This window comes from Sycon ciliatum, chromosome 4, assembly GCF_964019385.1.
Source record: "Sycon ciliatum chromosome 4, ocSycCili1.1, whole genome shotgun sequence".
Taxonomy (NCBI): domain Eukaryota; kingdom Metazoa; phylum Porifera; class Calcarea; order Leucosolenida; family Sycettidae; genus Sycon; species Sycon ciliatum.
Genome location: NC_088646.1, coordinates 642,008 through 660,102, shown reverse-complemented (window position 1 = coordinate 660,102; position 18,095 = coordinate 642,008). Strand labels below are relative to the sequence as shown.

Below are 18,095 nucleotides of genomic sequence, written 5' to 3'. Positions count from 1 at the left end.
CTACGACTCATATATACATGTACCTATTAGAAAAATAATTATATCAGACCAGTACATACTGTAATCTCGCGCATTTAGGGACATGTTCTTATTTTCGAATATAAGAGCACTCTCGCCAAGAGTCCATAACCCATGGGTTATGGACTCTTGCTCTCGCTTATAAGAACATGCACTTATAAGTGAATGAAAATCACAAAACCACACGAGGTTCATCATGGTTCCATTATACTGACGTTCACCAAAAATAATACTTGCACATGTACATGTCGATGCTATGTTTGTCTCTCGCATATCTTATAAGACCATGGACTTATAATCGAACAGAATGCACTTGTAAAAAGACCGAAAACAGCGACTTTTCGATTATAAGACCATGGTAATATGCGCGAGATTACGGTACCTACAATTCTACAGTCCAGTGAGTCACTACACACCACCAAGATCTATAACTCGCTGATGTACACACAACATGCAGCTAGGTACCCGATGAGCAACAAGCATGCAGGCAGTCTACATGCACTAATTGTTACCCTGCACAATGTTATACAAGTAGGTCATCCCTCCCTCTACACACCATGTACCCGGCAACTAACGTTAAATTTCCGGTGTCAACGTGTCTGTACGTGGCATGATAATTCTGATGGAATTTGATGGAGAAGTTTTGGTGGGAGTGCACAGCACTGACAGTACTGAAATATTATGGAACCCACTTGCAAAACAAGATCCAATTCCTATAAAACCAGCCTATCAAGTGCTGGGAAGCTTGAGCATTGGTCTCTGGATTGCCCTTTGGCCATGTAATTCACCGGCTGACAGTACACCATCAGCTATAACAAAATAAATACATGTAAATACCTGACTCCCCCTTAAGTTCTGGCTGCCCGTTTTGGATCCATCAGTTGCCTGGTGATCGTAGTAATACGTGTTGTAACAAAGTTGTAACAAAGCTTCCAAACAGTGTACATGTAAATAAATACGATATACAAAATAAATACATGTACATGTATATTCACAGGTTGAGATGTACATGTATATTCACAGGTTGAGGGAATGGAAAAGGTACTCATACTTGTACATGTATGCACACCTTATTGTTACGCATATTGTTACGCATATTGTTACGCATATTGTTACGCATATTGTTACGCAGTTCCGCATCCTCTACGCACATCCCCAAACTTCACAGTTCATACACACCACAGTCCAGTTGCCACTTCTTTATGTTTGACAAAATTGGACAAAATGTACACTGCGAAAAGACGTTAAAAAAAGTTCTTGCCTAACTTCAGCGTGTTATATGAAAAATAATAATATTTCTCATGGATCCTATCACAAATACACGTAGTTGAACTTGAATGAGCAAGGTGCTGTCTCTATAAACTAATACTAGTGCAAGCAGAGCCACACATGGGTGAATGATCATTTCATAAATTACTATCATAACAGTTACGTGAAGCTCGCTTGCATGGCCCATACTCGTACCCTAGAACAATGACAAAACCGAGCGCAGCCGCGGCAACGGCATTCTCAGAAGAGCGTCAGAACACAGTGCACTATCTAGGCAACATCGTGCTTGCGTACACATCTTCTGTAAAAGTCTCAACACGTCTTCAAAACTCGCGACAGGACGAATCATGAAAGGACAGCGGCACATCAGAGGATTTAGAAAGACAAATAGCAGCAATTATCAAAATTGCACTCTAGGCACAGAGTAATGTGCAAAAAGTTACAAGTAAAAATTAAAATTCCTACACTCTCTTCATTTCAAGGCGGACACGCTGCGGCACGAAGCCCAATAATTTGCCAAGGTGACGAAACCAGCGTCGGACCTTCAACAAAACACAGAAGGATAAACATGTTATCACAACAATTTCAACATAGCAGTGTCCGTTACTTGTCAAATCCCAACCAAGACTACTGGGAAAAGAATTCGGGTGGACACACCCATTCCCATAGCGCTGCACATCACATCCGAACCAGTTCCGTTATTTTTACAACGTTTCGGCACTTGGCCATTCTAGCACATTACCATGATTACAGGAGGGGAGCACGGAGCCCCATGCGTCAATGCACTATGAGGTTAAACTTCCATGCCAAACTGTTACCACCAGGGACGCGACGAGGCATCAGGAACAGAATGGATTTGAGTGACCCGCCTCATATTATAATTATTCAGTGATATTGAAGTAGCAGCAGGGGAAGCTGAGAAAATTCACAACAAATCCCATCCGGTGCTTATGTTCACATAGGGCTTGGCATCACGAATCTCAACCGCCTCGCGCAGTTTGCGACGGGCTCGATCAGGCTCTCTTCCTATTACTTCAACTGCAGAGAATGCACTTTGCCCATAGTTAAGCTTGCATCCAGGGTGAGTGGTACGAAAATGTTGGCCCCATTGCTTCGTCACAATTCCTAAGAGCTCAGAGGCTCTCATCGAATACCAGAATGCGTGCAGAAAGTGAAGCGAGGGTTCATGAACAATTAAGATTGAACAATTACCCAGAGAGAATCATTGAAGAGGCACGCACTGCCTCCATAAGGCCAAATCGTCGTCGCCATGCCAACCCATGCTGCGCATTTCTAAAGCTTCCATATAAGTCAGATAAAGTACATCAAGCAGTGAATAAAGCAATCAGAAAGTATAAAATTCCGGTTAGAGTCGTATATGAGCACACTGGTAGCCTGAGGCGCACATTGTGTCGCTCCGCCCTCGTTCCTCCTCTATGTGTCAAGGCTGCAAATCCGCTACAACCGAAAAAGAGAGGTCGCCCAAAGGGGCCGTGTATCTCGTGTATATCCGGGGGACAGGATGTATGTATGCAGAAGAATGTTGTATATCAGCTGAAGTGCAAAGAATGTCCGGAACAATATGTTGGTGAGACTGGCCGCTTTCTGGAAACTCGCCTGGAAGAACATAATGGTGAGGCAAGACGACAGGAACTCTACAAGCCATGGGGCCAACATTTTCGTACCACTCACCCTGGATGCAAGCTTAACTATGGGCAAAGTGCATTCTCTGCAGTTGAAGTAATAGGAAGAGAGCCTGATCGAGCCCGTCGCAAACTGCGCGAGGCAATTGAGATTCGTGATGCCAAGCGCCATGTGAACATAAGCACCGGATGGGATTTGTTGTGAATTTTCTCAGCTTCCCCTGCTGCTACTTCAATATCACTGAATAATTATAATATGAGGCGGGTCACTCAAATCCATTCTGTTCCTGATGCCTCGTCGCGTCCCTGGTGGTAACAGTTTGGCATGGAAGTGTAACCTCATAGTGCATTGACGCATGGGGCTCCGTGCTCCCCTCCTGTAATCATGGTAATGTGCTAGAATTAACACCATAATTATTTGGCATGTACCCTCACTTCGTAGAGCACAACGGCGCGCTCTTCTTCTCCGTGATGTGCACAGTTGCACCTTCTCTCCCCCCTCTGTATAGAGGTGACATAACTCGTATCATTTTATTTTTTGGCGCTACACTCTGCGTAACGCCATTCACAGAGCACAATGCGCGCTACCTTCTGCTGCTTCTCCTCCGTGATGTGCTAGTTGCGTCTTTTCTCTCTCTCTGTCCCCCCCCTTCTGCATACTAGGTGACATAATTCGCATATTTTTTGGCGCTACACTCTGCATATATACTGCTCTTGTGTGGCTTCCATGGTATTCATTGTTATTACCTGACGATGGCCAAGTGCCGAAACGTTGTAAAAATAACGGAACTGGTTCGGATGTGATGTGCAGCGCTATGGGAATGGGTGTGTCCACCCGAATTCTTTTCACAGATGAAGCTGCAGGAAGCCTCAGCCCTTCTTCAAGACTACTGGGACTACAAAAATATTGTAGTAGGGTTGTGCATATTCGATTCACCAATCCAGATCCGGATTCGACAGATTCTGATCCAACCAATCCAACTCCTGCACCAGGAAACTGGTCCAGGGCGCCAGTTTTGCATTCTGGGTCGGATTTCACCGAGCGCAACTGTACTAATATCAAAATGGTCCACACAGAACGGACTGGCGCACAGGGGCGAGGAGATCATGGCTTGTACAGTACAAATTGCACAAGCATGCTTAACAAAGGTACATGACTGTACTTGTATTATCACCAGCCACCATACGCTGTGCTTATTCTCAGTTATTTACTCTGGATCCAAGTTGACCAATACATGACTATTTCTGACTACCCAGCCGATTTTGGTGCCATCGCTTTCAAGTACAGTACGAGTACTACCGTACACAATATGTTCCTGCATACTTTTTTTTTAAACCAGAAAATGCAGTTCAGGCATATGTGAAAACAGACAGTCTGGTACCGTAAACCTCACCTTTGGTAGACAAAAGACAACAAATAGAATAGCGAATAACGAAACAACACTAGCTCGCATCCAGAACTGACGTCGCCGCTCCTCGGCTTGCCTAAACCAAGCAGCAGAGAACACAGACAGATAGGACAGATAGGACAGATAGGGTAGTCAAAGCAAGTAGCTACAGGTCAGTACAACCAAGAGTACATAGCGTGTACACTGCAGTAGCTACAGGTCAGTACAACTTGTAACATAGCGTGTACACTGCTAACAGCTAACTGCTAAAATCCTCGACAAGGACACAATGACGGATCAGGACCAACACTACCAGTACATTCACTGTATCCCAGCTAGTCACTGCACGGCCAAATAGCCTGGTACACATACGTAGCAATTCGTTTATTCCCAAAGCTATGCCAAAAGACGATGTGTAATAGTGTCTAGCGCTAGCCAGGGTCCTCCAGCGCGGGTTCGAATCCCGATTAACGCCGGGAATTGGACGTACCCCCTACGTACCAGGTGGTGCTCGGCTAGCTGAGCAAACTGAGTTGTTCGTATGATGACCTAATCAGTGTAGCAGTCGCCTAGGTAAAGAACACACATAGTGAGGATCCTGAGCTTGCAGCTCTCTCGTTTAGCACCAACAGATGGCAGACACACATGAAATATGAAGCTAGCTTGTCTCGTCACTATTCACCATAGTCAACATAGCGATCAATTTCACCCCCGTTGATGCGTTATTTTCTTCCGATAATTATGTCCTTTCTTCTTTCTTTTTCCTTCTCTTGCCATGGCTGGCTAACGCCCCTCCTTTGCATTGGCTTCTGCGATTGGACGGTGAAATAAAATAAAATAAAATGAATACATTGAATACATGCACAGGTTGAGTGGCTCTGAAGCTGGTATTTCCACAGTAGATACAGCTGCACGCAAACTCACCAAGCACGCAGCTCATCGACGTGCAGGAATCGGTTCTGGATGGTCGATGGCAATTCAAACTGCGATGGTTTAGGGAACATGGCCTCGTAGAACTCACGGATCATAGCTTTAATCTGGTAACAGTTATAAGAGAGAACGGAAAGGCAGCACAGACCGATACCACAGACCGACACACACACACACCAACACATACCGGTAGACCATCGCACACAGAGTGAGTACAAGCACACAGCGCACACAGAGTGAGTACAAGAAAGTGGAGACCCTGGGTAGGTACTTCCGAAGTAGTGCTAACTGATAGCCCAGCACAGCCCATTGCTATGCACAAAGCAAATCAAAACACCACATGTAGTATCAACACACACACAGTTGCGTTGGGCCCTAGCTGGCCTATCTAGTATCTACCCAGTACACAGGAGATGTACATGTACGAACAGCCTTGACCCTGACTACCCCACAATATCTTGTCCCGGGTGCTCTGCTGTGTGAGGATGATGCCGACTTTGCCAGCGGAGTTGCCGCCAGCAGCAATGCAACACATGTACACGTACTGAACACTGACGACTGTGTTTAAAGTCATCACAGAGTCCAACACTAACTACTGTGACGTCATGCATAAGTAGAGAAAAAACAACTCACCACCAGTGCCTCCTCCTTGCGATGATCAATGTTGTCGTTCAGGCACACAAATTTCCTGAAGAACAGAAAAGAAATTAAGAAAACCGTTCTAAGTGACGAAGGTGCAGGAAGAATCCGTATCAATTTTTGAAAATCAGTCACACACGCTGGTTGTGTGTGCGTACGGTAGCACTGGGAGTTGTTATGGACCGTTCTAGTGTAATGGTGCACTGATTTACCAGAGATAGGAGAGGAAAGGAGAGAAGTGGAGAGATGAGAGAGAAGAGAGAGGGAGAGAGAGAGAGGGAGAGAGAGAGAGAGAGAGAGAGAGAGAGAGAAGGGGAGAGAGAGAGAGAAGGAGAGAGAGAGAGAGACGGAGAGAGAAGGAGAGAGGTGGAAACAGCAGGCAGAATGCACCAGTACAATTTAAACACAGATATATGTCTGGGTGCAGTGGTACCTTGTTTTGCGCCGAACTCCATCCAGCTGGTCAGCAACCTGACAAGAACAATGAGAGAAACAAGAGCATGTCACATTACAGCTTACATCACACGTGCATGTAATACCAATGTACAGATCTCAAGCCGTATACTTGAGAATGGACACATTCAGCATCGTAAAGAGAATAGAGCTCTGGCGTGATAACTAGAGTGTGATCTTTAAACTAGCTCTCCCTTCGACTTGCTTTGAGTATTAGATAGCTTGTTGTTTGTACACACACTCACATACAGGCACACACACTGTCCTCTCCCTCATCTCTCATCATTATCACTCTGAAGAAGACTATTGTCGAAACGTTAATATATTATCAGTATCAATCAGTCAAGTCTTGCTCTTGTTGTGTGGTCCGCCTACCCGGTATCCACTGTTGCATTTTAAGACACAGACACACATACAGACACACAGACACACATACACCGAGACCCCAGGCCACGGGCCCAGCCCCAGACACACATCCAACTACAGAGCAAAAGTAGTTTCCTCTGCAGCACACTCACCTTGGTGATATTGTCCGGAAGCATTTCAAAAGAAACATCGTCTTCACCAAACAGTTCATGCCTGCATGAAAGTATCAAGCAGTCAAACACATAACAGTTCTATTAAACACACATAGCAGTTCTATTAAACACACATTCACGATCTCACCACAGCTACTTCCAAGTAGACTCAAAACAAATAATAATATAGTAGACGTCTTTGCTGAAGAAACCCTACTAGCTAGGCGGAAATTACCGGCAAAATCGGAGCAAAATATCGATATGTTGGGTAAAATCGGTGCCTGATACTTGGATTTCCTGGTGGTTCTTACCCGTTCAGCACGATACACTGCCCAGGACGAGATCATGTCACCGAAATATCACTGGGATTCACTGTGGATCGACATGGTTTTGGAAGAACTCAGGGACACGTGCGTGGAAACCCATGTTGAGAAACCGACTCTGCGAGTTTTACGAAATGTTGTACGGGAAGTGGATAAAATACACATTTTTTTCCGGAGCAAAATGGAGCAAACTATCGAGTTTCTTGTGCCAGGCTCGGCAAAATATCGAAGCTTTTGCAACAACATTTTGCGGCAAAATATCGAGGCGAACGGAGCAAAATCTGTCTGGGTCTACTACTAGCTACAACACACCGGTGTGAATATGGAACAGGAGCATTGCACGCACGCACGCACACACACACGTATACACTCACACACAAGTAAGAGGAGCATTGCACACATAAGTAATATTACAGAGAATGTCCTCAAACACCAAGCACTCGGTACTGCTAGAGTTGATGCAGATGAGGGGGCCCAGTAGAGTAATGAGTAGTCTACATGTGAGCTGCTGCACAACGTACAGCCGCAGGTCTGCTTCCGCGCGTGAATGCAACCTGCATGCATTGCATCATTCAACTGATGTGGTATGGGAGTATCACTGCAGTCACTACCCATCTGAGCTGCACACTCTGGCTTTCATCTACCCACTACTATACTACTGTATTTTCCCGAATAGAAGTCACACCTTTTTAGTTTGAATACAGCAGCACCGCTCGAACTGCAGTAGCTACCTTTTTAGTTGTTACACTAAAATGCAATGAAGTAATTCCACCTCCAGCAAACGCGCTCTCTGGCCGACCTCACATACCAGCAACAGGAGGACTCCAAGTTGTAGATACTTGGAGTACATGGTTGCTGCTGTTATTACCTGTGCATGGACTCATTGAACAAGGTTTCATTGAGCAGCTTGATCAACTTGTGACATTGAGCAAAGAACGGGAGTGTCACCGTTGGCTGTGTAGACATGAACAAAAGAGAAGCAGAGAAGAAATGGATACTCTCAATCACAGCAGAAGACTTTGAATACAGCAGCACCGCTCGAACTGCAGTAGCTACAACACAGTCTTGAAAAAGACAAGAACAACACTAGGAAATGCTCCCTAACAATCACCAGCCCGCTTGATTACTCCATCCCTCACTCACTCCTTCCCTCATTCCCTCCCTCCCTCACTCACTCCTTCCCTCCCTCCCTCCCTCCCTCCCTCACTCCTTCCCTCATTAACTCCCTCCCTCCCTCACTCACTCATTCCCTCCATCCTTCCCCCGTTCCATCAATCACTCACTCCTTCCCTCCTTCCCGCCCGCCCTCCCTTCATCACTCACTCATTCCCTCCCTCCTTCACTCACCAAACCCTGGGTGTCATTTAGTGATGCATTGCCAGGCAATGGTAGGTTCTCATGGATATGATTGACACTGGGTGCACTGGATGCAGATGATGGTGCTGCAGTACTGGTGTTGGATGGTGATGATGTTGCAGATGCTGCTGCAGATGCTGTTGCTGCTGATGCTGCAGACCCAGGTGGAGATGCGGACAGTAGACTTGCACCAGCGGGTGTAGCGGACACAGTAGATACAGTAGAGGCAGCCATTGATGCACTGGAGCTGGGCACTTGTCTCGTGGTGTTTGGCACGGAGGATAGCACAGGTGCTATGCTAGTACCTACTGAATGGCTGGTGGAGTTAGTGCAGTTTGTACACAGTGTTGCGGTGGTATTGTGCAGTGTGGTATTGTGCAGTGTTGTGTTGTGTAGCGTTGCACTGTGCAGCGTTGCATTTGCCTCCTCTAAACTGCGATTAGGATACCGATGGCATTCAAACAGAACATCTTCAAAATCTTTCATATTCTGCACAAGAAAAGAAAGAGACAGTAACCCAACAAGATACGTGAGAGTATGCATGTGACTTGTGAGTGTTGCCCATAGATCTAACCAGGCAGCTGCCTACTAGGTAGCATGTATATTAGTACAATACCTCACAAGACACAGCCAAGTTTTCATCTTTGCATGCCCCGAAAACCTGCTCACTCAGTAAAAAATATTCCAGCATTGGTCCTCCCCCCCCCACCCCCTCCCCCTCTACACCTCCATCTTTGTACAATAGAACCTCCCTTTATAGTGGACACCTATCAACAAAGATGTCTACATTGACGATATATTCAGGATGGGTTTAGGATACATTCAGGATAGATTAGTTCAGTCACGACTGTTCCTAATCGAGTACTAGGAATGCATTCTGTAATCATGCTACCTCGCTACTACTATAGTCACACAATGCACCCGGTTATCATTTGCAAAGTGCTTGTTGAGACGGATTGACCTGGGATAGAGGTGACATCCAGGATTGGTGAAGGAGTGTCGCACTATCCAGACTCAGCTGGGGTAGCAGCATTCTCGCACCCATCACACTGTAGGCCGCAATGTGGACGGCAAGTTCGCTGACCTCGTCACCAATGGCAAACTGAGCTGCGCATTGGGTTGGCTAGACTCCTATTCCAATGGTGCACCCATGCACCTAGATGAGCGTGTAGGGAATTCGACTGTCCGTGATATCCTCAAGGACAAGCACCCCCAGCCAGAGTCACTGCCAGAGTCACTGCCTGAGTCACTGCACGAAGACGCTGTGATTGAGGGTGACCCTCCAGAGCTCCCACATCCAGTCCGGTTGGAGTGTCTGACAAGGGGAGTGGTCCGAAGAGCTGCACTCAACACCTTTGGAGCAGCTGGCCTATGTTGATTGACTACGTCAATGTCAATCGACGCCACAGCAAGACCAAAAAGACCGCGGTAGGAAGTAAATGTATAAACTATAAAGTCCAGTTCTCAAAGCATAAAGGAGAATATGTGGCCAAATAGATACGACATTAAGAGCTATGAGTATGTTGACAAGCTCATGTGTGAGGTGGTGGCGGTTGCCCAATTCGTGGCGACGGATGTGCACAAGTTTTGCTGATGAGTCGGACCATCCGTGCGATGCACTTGCCTGCTGTGCCCGCAGGTTGGCGACATCGGTCGTTGACCCTACCTCACTGGAAGCCTACACAGCATGTTGGCTGATCCCTCTGGACAAGCGCCCAGGAGTAAGACCGATCGGAATCGGGGAAACCCTCCGACGAATTGTTGGCAAAGCCATCCTGTCCGTCATTGTTGATGACATCAAGGACGCAGCTGGAAGTCTTCAATTATGTGGAGAAAGGTCCACGTAATGCGTGCCACCTTTGAAAGCCCCGATCCTGATGGTGTTCCCCTAGCCGATGCATCCAATGCTTTTAACAGCCTAAATCGTGAGGTCTGTCTACAGGACATGCGCCACCTGTGCCCGTCACTTGCACCTCTTGTTGTTAACAACTACCGTCACTCAGCAAACCTGTTTGTTGGAGGAGAGACCATCCTGAGCCGCGAAGGGACGACGCAAGGCGACCCCATTGCCATGGCAATGCACGCCATAGGTATTGTCCCGCTCATCAAGGCCGTCTCAACAGCAGGAGCAGTCCTAGCCTGGTTTGCGGCGGACGATGCTAGTCTAGTGTCATGTGTTTGCGTGGAGCAAGAAGCATGTTCTCTCCCAGTGCATCTGCTGTTTCTGCACAGTCTGTGCTTGCAGAATCAGGCGATCTGGCCACTTTATTATTACCATGCTATGCTTAGATTTGCTCCTATCCACGATTCGTTTCCAACAACTTAAAAATTGTTCTCCTTTCTATTCACCTTTTATCCCTCACCCTTGAGTCTCTTCACGTTTTCTTCATTGCAGAGTTGAAACAAAATGGATTTCAGGTTTAAAAAAGAATACAACTTGGGTGAAGTTCTGACTCACAAACAGTTCCCGGGTACAATCCCACTTAGCCTGGGTTTAGGAGTTTTCAGTACATCTACTCCTCCTGGCTTGAGTGCATAGGTAAAATTCAGTGATGCGAATATTGGGAGGTTTACAGTAGGGTGATCAGCTGACCTACCTCACTGTCCAGTGGTGTGTATAGGCGTAGTGCCACTGTGCGTAGTTCACGATGTGATAGATGTCTACAGTACACAGCACCGGATACAGACAAACAGACAGACAAACAGACAGACAGACAGACAGACAGACAGACAGACAGACAGACAGACAGACAGACAGACAGACAGACAGACAGACAGACAGACAGACAGACACAAACAGTACAGCATAACTACATGCACATACCCAAAAAAAGGGTTGGTTAGCGCAAGCCAAAACGGAGCCGGAAGGCACTGGCGGTGGGCCTGCTCCCGGTTAGTCCCGAGCCAAAGGAAATCAGGTGCGTATGGCTACAACTGAAATGCCAAATTTACAACAAAGTAGTACAAAACGTGCCCAAATGCTACGACAGTATTTCCCATTGGAGCATGAATCCTATGTTTTCTTCAGTAGTTCATGGGACAGTAAGGGTCTTTCGGCATGAGTACATGAAAACCAGAGTGTGCAGCTCGGATGGGTGGCTGTCACAGCGGAATTCCGTGATTACATCATTTTAGTGATGTAGTGCGTACAAGCAGGATTCAAGCAGGTCTCTTTCTGCACAACTGCAGCTCAGTTGTACGCACTACGCCATTTCCCGCCTCAGATCTGCGCCAAAAATGATGTAATCACGGAATTCCGCCGTGACAGACACCCATAGCAGAAAAGGCCCCAAGCTGCACACTCTGGTTTTCATGTACTCTTGCTTTCGGTTATACCTTTTACTTCAGGTCGTGAAACTACTTCTAGACCTTTTATTGCTGTCTAGTAAGCGCCAGTGTCGAAATCATGCATGCAAACTTTGATGAAGTCACAAGAACTTGCTTACGTATCCTTAGCTCTGATCTTATCTTTAGGAAAAGCGAGGAAACTAGGGCAATCAGTGGTAACCAAGGCAACCAATGGTAACCAGGGTAACCAGTGTAGCCATGACACACAGAGTAGCTACATGAGGATAAAGAGTAACACTAGCCAGTCCTTGCAACAGCACACACACACAACACTGAAACAGCAACATCACTCACAACAGCAACATCACTCACAACAGCAACATCATTCACAACACAGAGCCCCTGGACATCACCACACACACTCCCAGCACAGAAACACAGAAGCACACACAGAGGATACCTACCCTGAATTGTCAACATCAAATTGTTCAAAGACCTCGGTAACATTGAACGGTTTCCTCTCGCTCATCATGTAGTAGAAATAGGAGAAGCTGAACTGCATGTCCTCGGGGCTACGCAGGCGGTGAGATGATGTCTCTGCAAACTCCTCAGCAAACCTACAGCCGTAGCAGCAACAGCAACAGCAACAGGAGTAATCCCCAGTTGGTTAATGTATTCACAGACAACAGCAACAGGAGTGATGGGGGTACCATGCCTAGGGTGTGTACACATTGCACTATCTGCAGTGTGATGTGTGCGTGTATATGTCCCTACTGACGCATAGCGTGCTCTTGTACTGTAACAAGGAGGAATGTTGGCATGTGACGGTACATTAGAAAAAATGCTGTTTCTTTACTTCAACTTGAAAAAAACTTGGTTTAGATTATGAGTACAAGGACAGGGTACGTACATCACAGGACAACACTGTCAGTGAATGACGATATGATCAATGCCGTAACGGAAAAGCCGAAGGCACACGTCCATCGTCTGGAAGCACATCCTGACCTTCTTCACAGGTACAATGCTGTAATCCAAGACTAGCTTACCAGGGGCATGATTGAAGATGTTCCTCTTGGTTCTACAACAAACCAAATCTGCACCATTCAGTCTAAAGCTCTCCCAAGAAACTAACTTCATGGCGTGTGCACAGTCAACGTGACAGGAGGCAGCATACTCACATTGCATGTAGACGCGCAAAGATCCTCTTGTCAATGAAATGCGGCATGTGAGCGGGCACCTTTCGACTCTTGAAGCCGAAAAAGCGATTGAACAAGCGGTTGACATGTCGCAGAGAGTCGGCGAACGTGTCCATGAGATGTCGGCGACCTGGTGCAGCTTGCGTGTGATACTGCTCCTCTGTTTTGCGTCTGTTGTGAAGTTCCTAGTCACAGTACATCAACAACACATCAGCACCACAGCAAGAGCAAGAGCAAGAACAGTATGACTACTAGAAGTACAGTCCTGGCCAGAGAAACCCGACCTCATGAATATACTAGCGCCGGGGGCTACGCGACCCTTGCACCACACACACCACTCTGCGCTGCTCACATGAGTGCGGTGCTATTTTATTCATGAGGTCGGATTTCTCTGGTCAGAACTGTACATGCATAGCCTTAGTTGCTTAGCATGACCAGTGATGTGTGAACGTACACATGCCGAGGTGGTTCTTTTCTGAATAGAACCATCCATTCTTCTGTACACAAGCACTCAGTGAATGCGTTCGATTACGCACTTGAATCGATTCATGAATGGAATCTTGCCGTTCGATTTCATGTCATGAGCCCTGGAATCGATTCGGAATCCACTCACCCTATTCACATGGGGTGGTGTGAATAGCCAGGGGCGATTCATGAGTGGATTCATGAATCGATTCAGGGGCATAATCGAACGCACTCAGTGTGTGTAATGGATGTATGTCAGCACACACAACATCCATACAGTAAGGTATGTCCACAAACACAGCAGCTACACAGGGGCTGTGTACAGCGTACATTCAGCAGCCACTCTGCTGTAGGGGAAACACCAGTCTTTCCTAGACACAGAGTCGTTCAAAAATAGTTTCAATTAACAGCTATCAGAAAAAAGTAAAAACAAAATAAAACCCCAACATACAGAGAGCTGCCTTTAATAGTGTACTCCTCTCCTCAATGCCACTGCCACTACTACTACCAGTGAATCATCCCAGCCCATTGAACACCTCATCATCCGGACACAGCGAATACTAATGGTGGCAAGGCAATAGAAATAAATCACTCTTTTTATCTTTGAAGCAGGTCAGTCTTCTAGGCAGCTGATAATGTAAACACCATGACAACCATGACCATGACAACATGGCAACCATGACCATGGCAACATGGTGCATCACATTGTAAACTAACTAACTGTAAGCATCTGTGTGAACGTATTCCGTTGCTCCCATGGCAGAGAGCCTGTTCCAACAAACTCTGTAGCAGCCTAAAAGCAAGAAGAACAACAAAGCAGAGAGTCGTTTTACTTGATACAAAGCCACAGCATACCGTCACAGCCTAGAAGTTTGCACAGTGTCAACGACCTACATGTATTATAGGCTGATAGGGTAGCGAGTTCAGACTCCAACCTTGGTAAACACCATGTCAAGAGTTCAGATCCCAACCTTTGATAGACCATGTCAAGCCAGCAGAGGTGCCAGAACAATCACAGAAGCCCCTCCCCCTTCCCCAACAACATACACACAGACACACAAGTGCACACACACACACACATGCCGGTACACACATACTGAAGTACACAGACCAAATGAGTGCACTGATTCAAGCTGACATAGAAGTTCACAGTTGGAAGTTGAAATGGGAAATTTCCATACAAAACCTACCTGAGTAGTGGCAGATTTCTCCCAGTCTTCCTGCGCCCTGCAAACACAGAAACAACAGAGACAGTCAGAGCGCAGCAAGGACAACAGAGAATACAATCGAGCACGAACAAAAGCCGTCTGTTTACCATCTACTACCAGTAAGGAGTGCCAGCTGTCTGCACCAGCTCACTCTGCACACTCCCCAGTAAAGACACTCCCCAGTAAAGACACTCCACAGTAAAGACACTCCACAGTAAAGACACTCCACAGTAAAGACACTCCACAGTAAAGACACTCCACAGTAAAGACACTCCACAGTAAAGACACTCCACAGTAAAGACACTCCACAGTAAAGACACTCCACAGTAAAGACACTCCACAGTAAAGACACTCCACAGTAAAGACACTCCACAGTAAAGACACTCCACAGTAAAGACACTCCACAGTAAAGACACTCCACAGTAAAGACACTCCACAGTAAAGACACTCCACAGTAAAGACACTCCACAGTAAAGACACTCCACAGTAAAGACACTCCACAGTAAAGACACTCCACAGTAAAGACACTCCACAGTAAAGACACTCCACAGTAAAGACACTCCACAGTAAAGACACTCCACAGTAAAGACACTCCACAGTAAAGACACTCCACAGTAAAGACACTCCACAGTAAAGACACTCCACAGTAAAGACACTCCACAGTAAAGACACTCCACAGTAAAGACACTCCCCAGTAAAGACACTCCACAGTAAAGACACTCCACAGTAAAGACACTCCACAGTAAAGACACTCCACAGTAAAGACACTCCACAGTAAAGACACTCCACAGTAAAGACACTCCACAGTAAAGACACTCCACAGTAAAGACACTCCACAGTAAAGACACTCCACAGTAAAGACACTCCACAGTAAAGACACTCCACAGTAAAGACACTCCCCAGTAAAGACACTCCACAGTAAAGACACTCCAAAGTGGCAGGAGTAGAGTGGAAACACAAAAGGGACGCAGTCACGCACAGTAGTAACAGTAGCACATACTTTGCCATTGTCTTCCTGGACGCTTGCTCCTTTTCGTCTGCCTCTAGAGACTTGGCTGATGTAATGCGCATAGGAAGTACTGTGGTGGCAGCTGAGTGGCTGGTTGTGTGTGGACTCTTGGTCTATGGCAGGGCAGGCAAAGCGCAGAGGTGATGAGAAGTGATGAGAAGTGATGCACAATATGATGACCCAGCTCAGAGTCAAAGACAACATGTAGCAGTATGCACTATGTAAGTCCTTTACAGGATCTTACAGGATCCAGCAACAACATGCAAAAGACATGTCTAGTATTTGTGTGTGCACTTGGGTGTTCATCCTACTCGTATGTAACATATGCAAAGTATACAGTGACCAGAAGGATCTGAAAGGTACAAATCAGACAATGCCGACTCAAAGTAATCTCAGAAAAGTACCTCAATCATTCACAATGTCGATGGCCTTTTTGCTGCTCAGGATGATTGATTCGATAAAAGCAATGATCCCATTGAGCTAGTGAACGTAAGAATGGGCTTCAAGATGCTTAATGGCGCATCAAATTCTGAAAACTATAGGAAATGCTCTCAGCACGTTCTTCACTACAGTCAGGTTTTAACAAATTTTCGCCCAAGTTTGACAGAGCCAGATGTGTAGAGTTGGAGGTCCAAAACCTAAAAGGCTAAATCAAAAATTGGCCTTTGAGCCTCAATTCGGTTCAAATTGATTCCAAAAAGCCCAGAGTACAAATAGTTTTTGGATGCACTGTAAATCTACACTCCGAGTGAAAGAATTCAGTTGCAGTACAACGTACAGTTAACTTCGCTTATAACGACACTCGGCGGGGCATCAAAAAAAGTGTCCTTATTCGCGAAGTGTCGTTATACCCGAAGTCTCATTATATGTATTACAGTTGGATGGAACTTTGCTCTGGGCATGGACATTCTGTCGTTATTAGCGAAGTTGACTGTACTAGGAGTATTTTACACCAGGTAGTGATTGCATAACCTACCTTTGCTGCTGATTTAGCAACTGGAGCAGCCGCCTCATTATCATCTTGATCTTCTGATCTTTTGTGCACCTTGTGAGAGGAGAGATGCTGCTGAGCTGAGTCAGACAACTTGTCTGCAGACACCTTTGTACTGTCACTAGTGTGTGCTGCGTGGCTGCTATCAGAACTGCTGCCAGCCTTTGCAGCTTTACCAGTGTGTTGTTGTTGCTGTGGCTGCTGCTGGTGTTTGTGTTGTGACGACGACGATGACTGCTGCGCTGGAGGGAGTGCAGTGGCAGCTTGCGTTGGCTGAATGTTTGCCTGATCCACACCATCATCAGCAGCAGCAGCATTATCACCATTGTCAGTAGTAGTATGCTGACTATCAAGTGATTGCTTGTGAGCAGGAATGTCATCACCAGTGTCAGCATGAACATCAGCATCATGACCTGGCACAGGTACAGGGCTTTCTTCTCTATCCCCGCCGTTGCCAGGACCATCAGTAGTGGACGGTTGTGCCGTAGGAACAGTCGTCGGGGGCATGGCCAGAGCGGCACCTACCTGGCGCCGGTACTCCGCCAGTACGACAGTCTTGTGTGGCGAGACTAGCGCATCGTAGAACTTATGATAACCTTTCGGCGTGATTTCCTCGTCGTGCAGCTGCCGCTTGAGGATGGTTACCTTGGCTTGGACATCCTCTGGTAGTACTGAGATGTTGGTGATGTTTGGCATGGTGGTAGGGTAGTCACGGACACTCGGTGTTGTGGACCAGTGGCTGTACACGGCAATGGCACAGTAAACATGGAAACAATTGACATCAACTGTACAGCAATCCCATGACCAACCAAGTTAGTTAGTTTCCAGCGGTCGGTACAGGAATGGGATGAACGAGAAGCTCGGGAAATGAAATCAGATAGTACAAGAGTAATGTTGCACAGAGGTTAGTACTTTGGCATGCAACAAACTAGAGTGTAGACTACAAATCACAGAGAGTGATCTATTGATGTGAGCAGACTATGAAGTCTCAGGAGCTGTGAAATGTCACATGTGTGACCACTGACCAGGGACCAGCCATGTGAGTCTTGTGACAGGTTCCTAATAACAACGTCAATCCTGCATGTGATGTTGTCATCCTGAATGTAACTGGTCAGTGGTCATCCTGAATGTGGTCATGCGAGCAAGCAACACTGTACACTCAGACGTCTCTTATCCGGGCACCTTGGGACCGGGCACTGCCCGTATCTCAGATTTGCCCTTATCTCGGGATAACTCATCTACCATGTATCATTATCATTTTTGAAGAAGTTTTTTTGGCGCATATTGCACCTGTTCAGGTTACAAAAATAATCCATGGATAAAAATGTGTGGATTACACAGGTTGGGAGTGACAAATAAGCACTTGTGCATTCGGAAGAAAAGTTCAACCCCCCAAATTCG

The 18,095-nt window shown here is 46.3% G+C and overlaps 1 protein-coding gene across 1 annotated transcript in view; it reads right to left on the bottom strand.

Moving 5' to 3' along the window:
* Positions 1 to 904: 904 nt before the first annotated feature.
* Positions 905 to 18,095, bottom strand: part of LOC135813767 (N-acetylglucosamine-1-phosphotransferase subunits alpha/beta-like) — a 38,998-nt gene continuing 21,807 nt past the window's right edge. The window contains exons 21-35 of the mRNA XM_065326772.1: positions 16,680 to 17,433; positions 15,695 to 15,816; positions 14,677 to 14,713; positions 14,208 to 14,279; positions 13,004 to 13,206; positions 12,290 to 12,442; positions 11,135 to 11,198; positions 8,529 to 9,026; positions 8,050 to 8,135; positions 6,859 to 6,919; positions 6,321 to 6,358; positions 5,882 to 5,936; positions 5,243 to 5,355; positions 4,325 to 4,415; positions 905 to 1,829 (exon numbers count right to left, since the gene is read on the bottom strand). Of these exons, the coding sequence (XP_065182844.1) occupies positions 1,749 to 1,829; positions 4,325 to 4,415; positions 5,243 to 5,355; positions 5,882 to 5,936; positions 6,321 to 6,358; positions 6,859 to 6,919; positions 8,050 to 8,135; positions 8,529 to 9,026; positions 11,135 to 11,198; positions 12,290 to 12,442; positions 13,004 to 13,206; positions 14,208 to 14,279; positions 14,677 to 14,713; positions 15,695 to 15,816; positions 16,680 to 17,433 (2,428 nt within the window). The 3' untranslated portion in view covers positions 905 to 1,748. The remainder of the gene's footprint in view (positions 1,830 to 4,324; positions 4,416 to 5,242; positions 5,356 to 5,881; positions 5,937 to 6,320; positions 6,359 to 6,858; positions 6,920 to 8,049; positions 8,136 to 8,528; positions 9,027 to 11,134; positions 11,199 to 12,289; positions 12,443 to 13,003; positions 13,207 to 14,207; positions 14,280 to 14,676; positions 14,714 to 15,694; positions 15,817 to 16,679; positions 17,434 to 18,095) is intronic.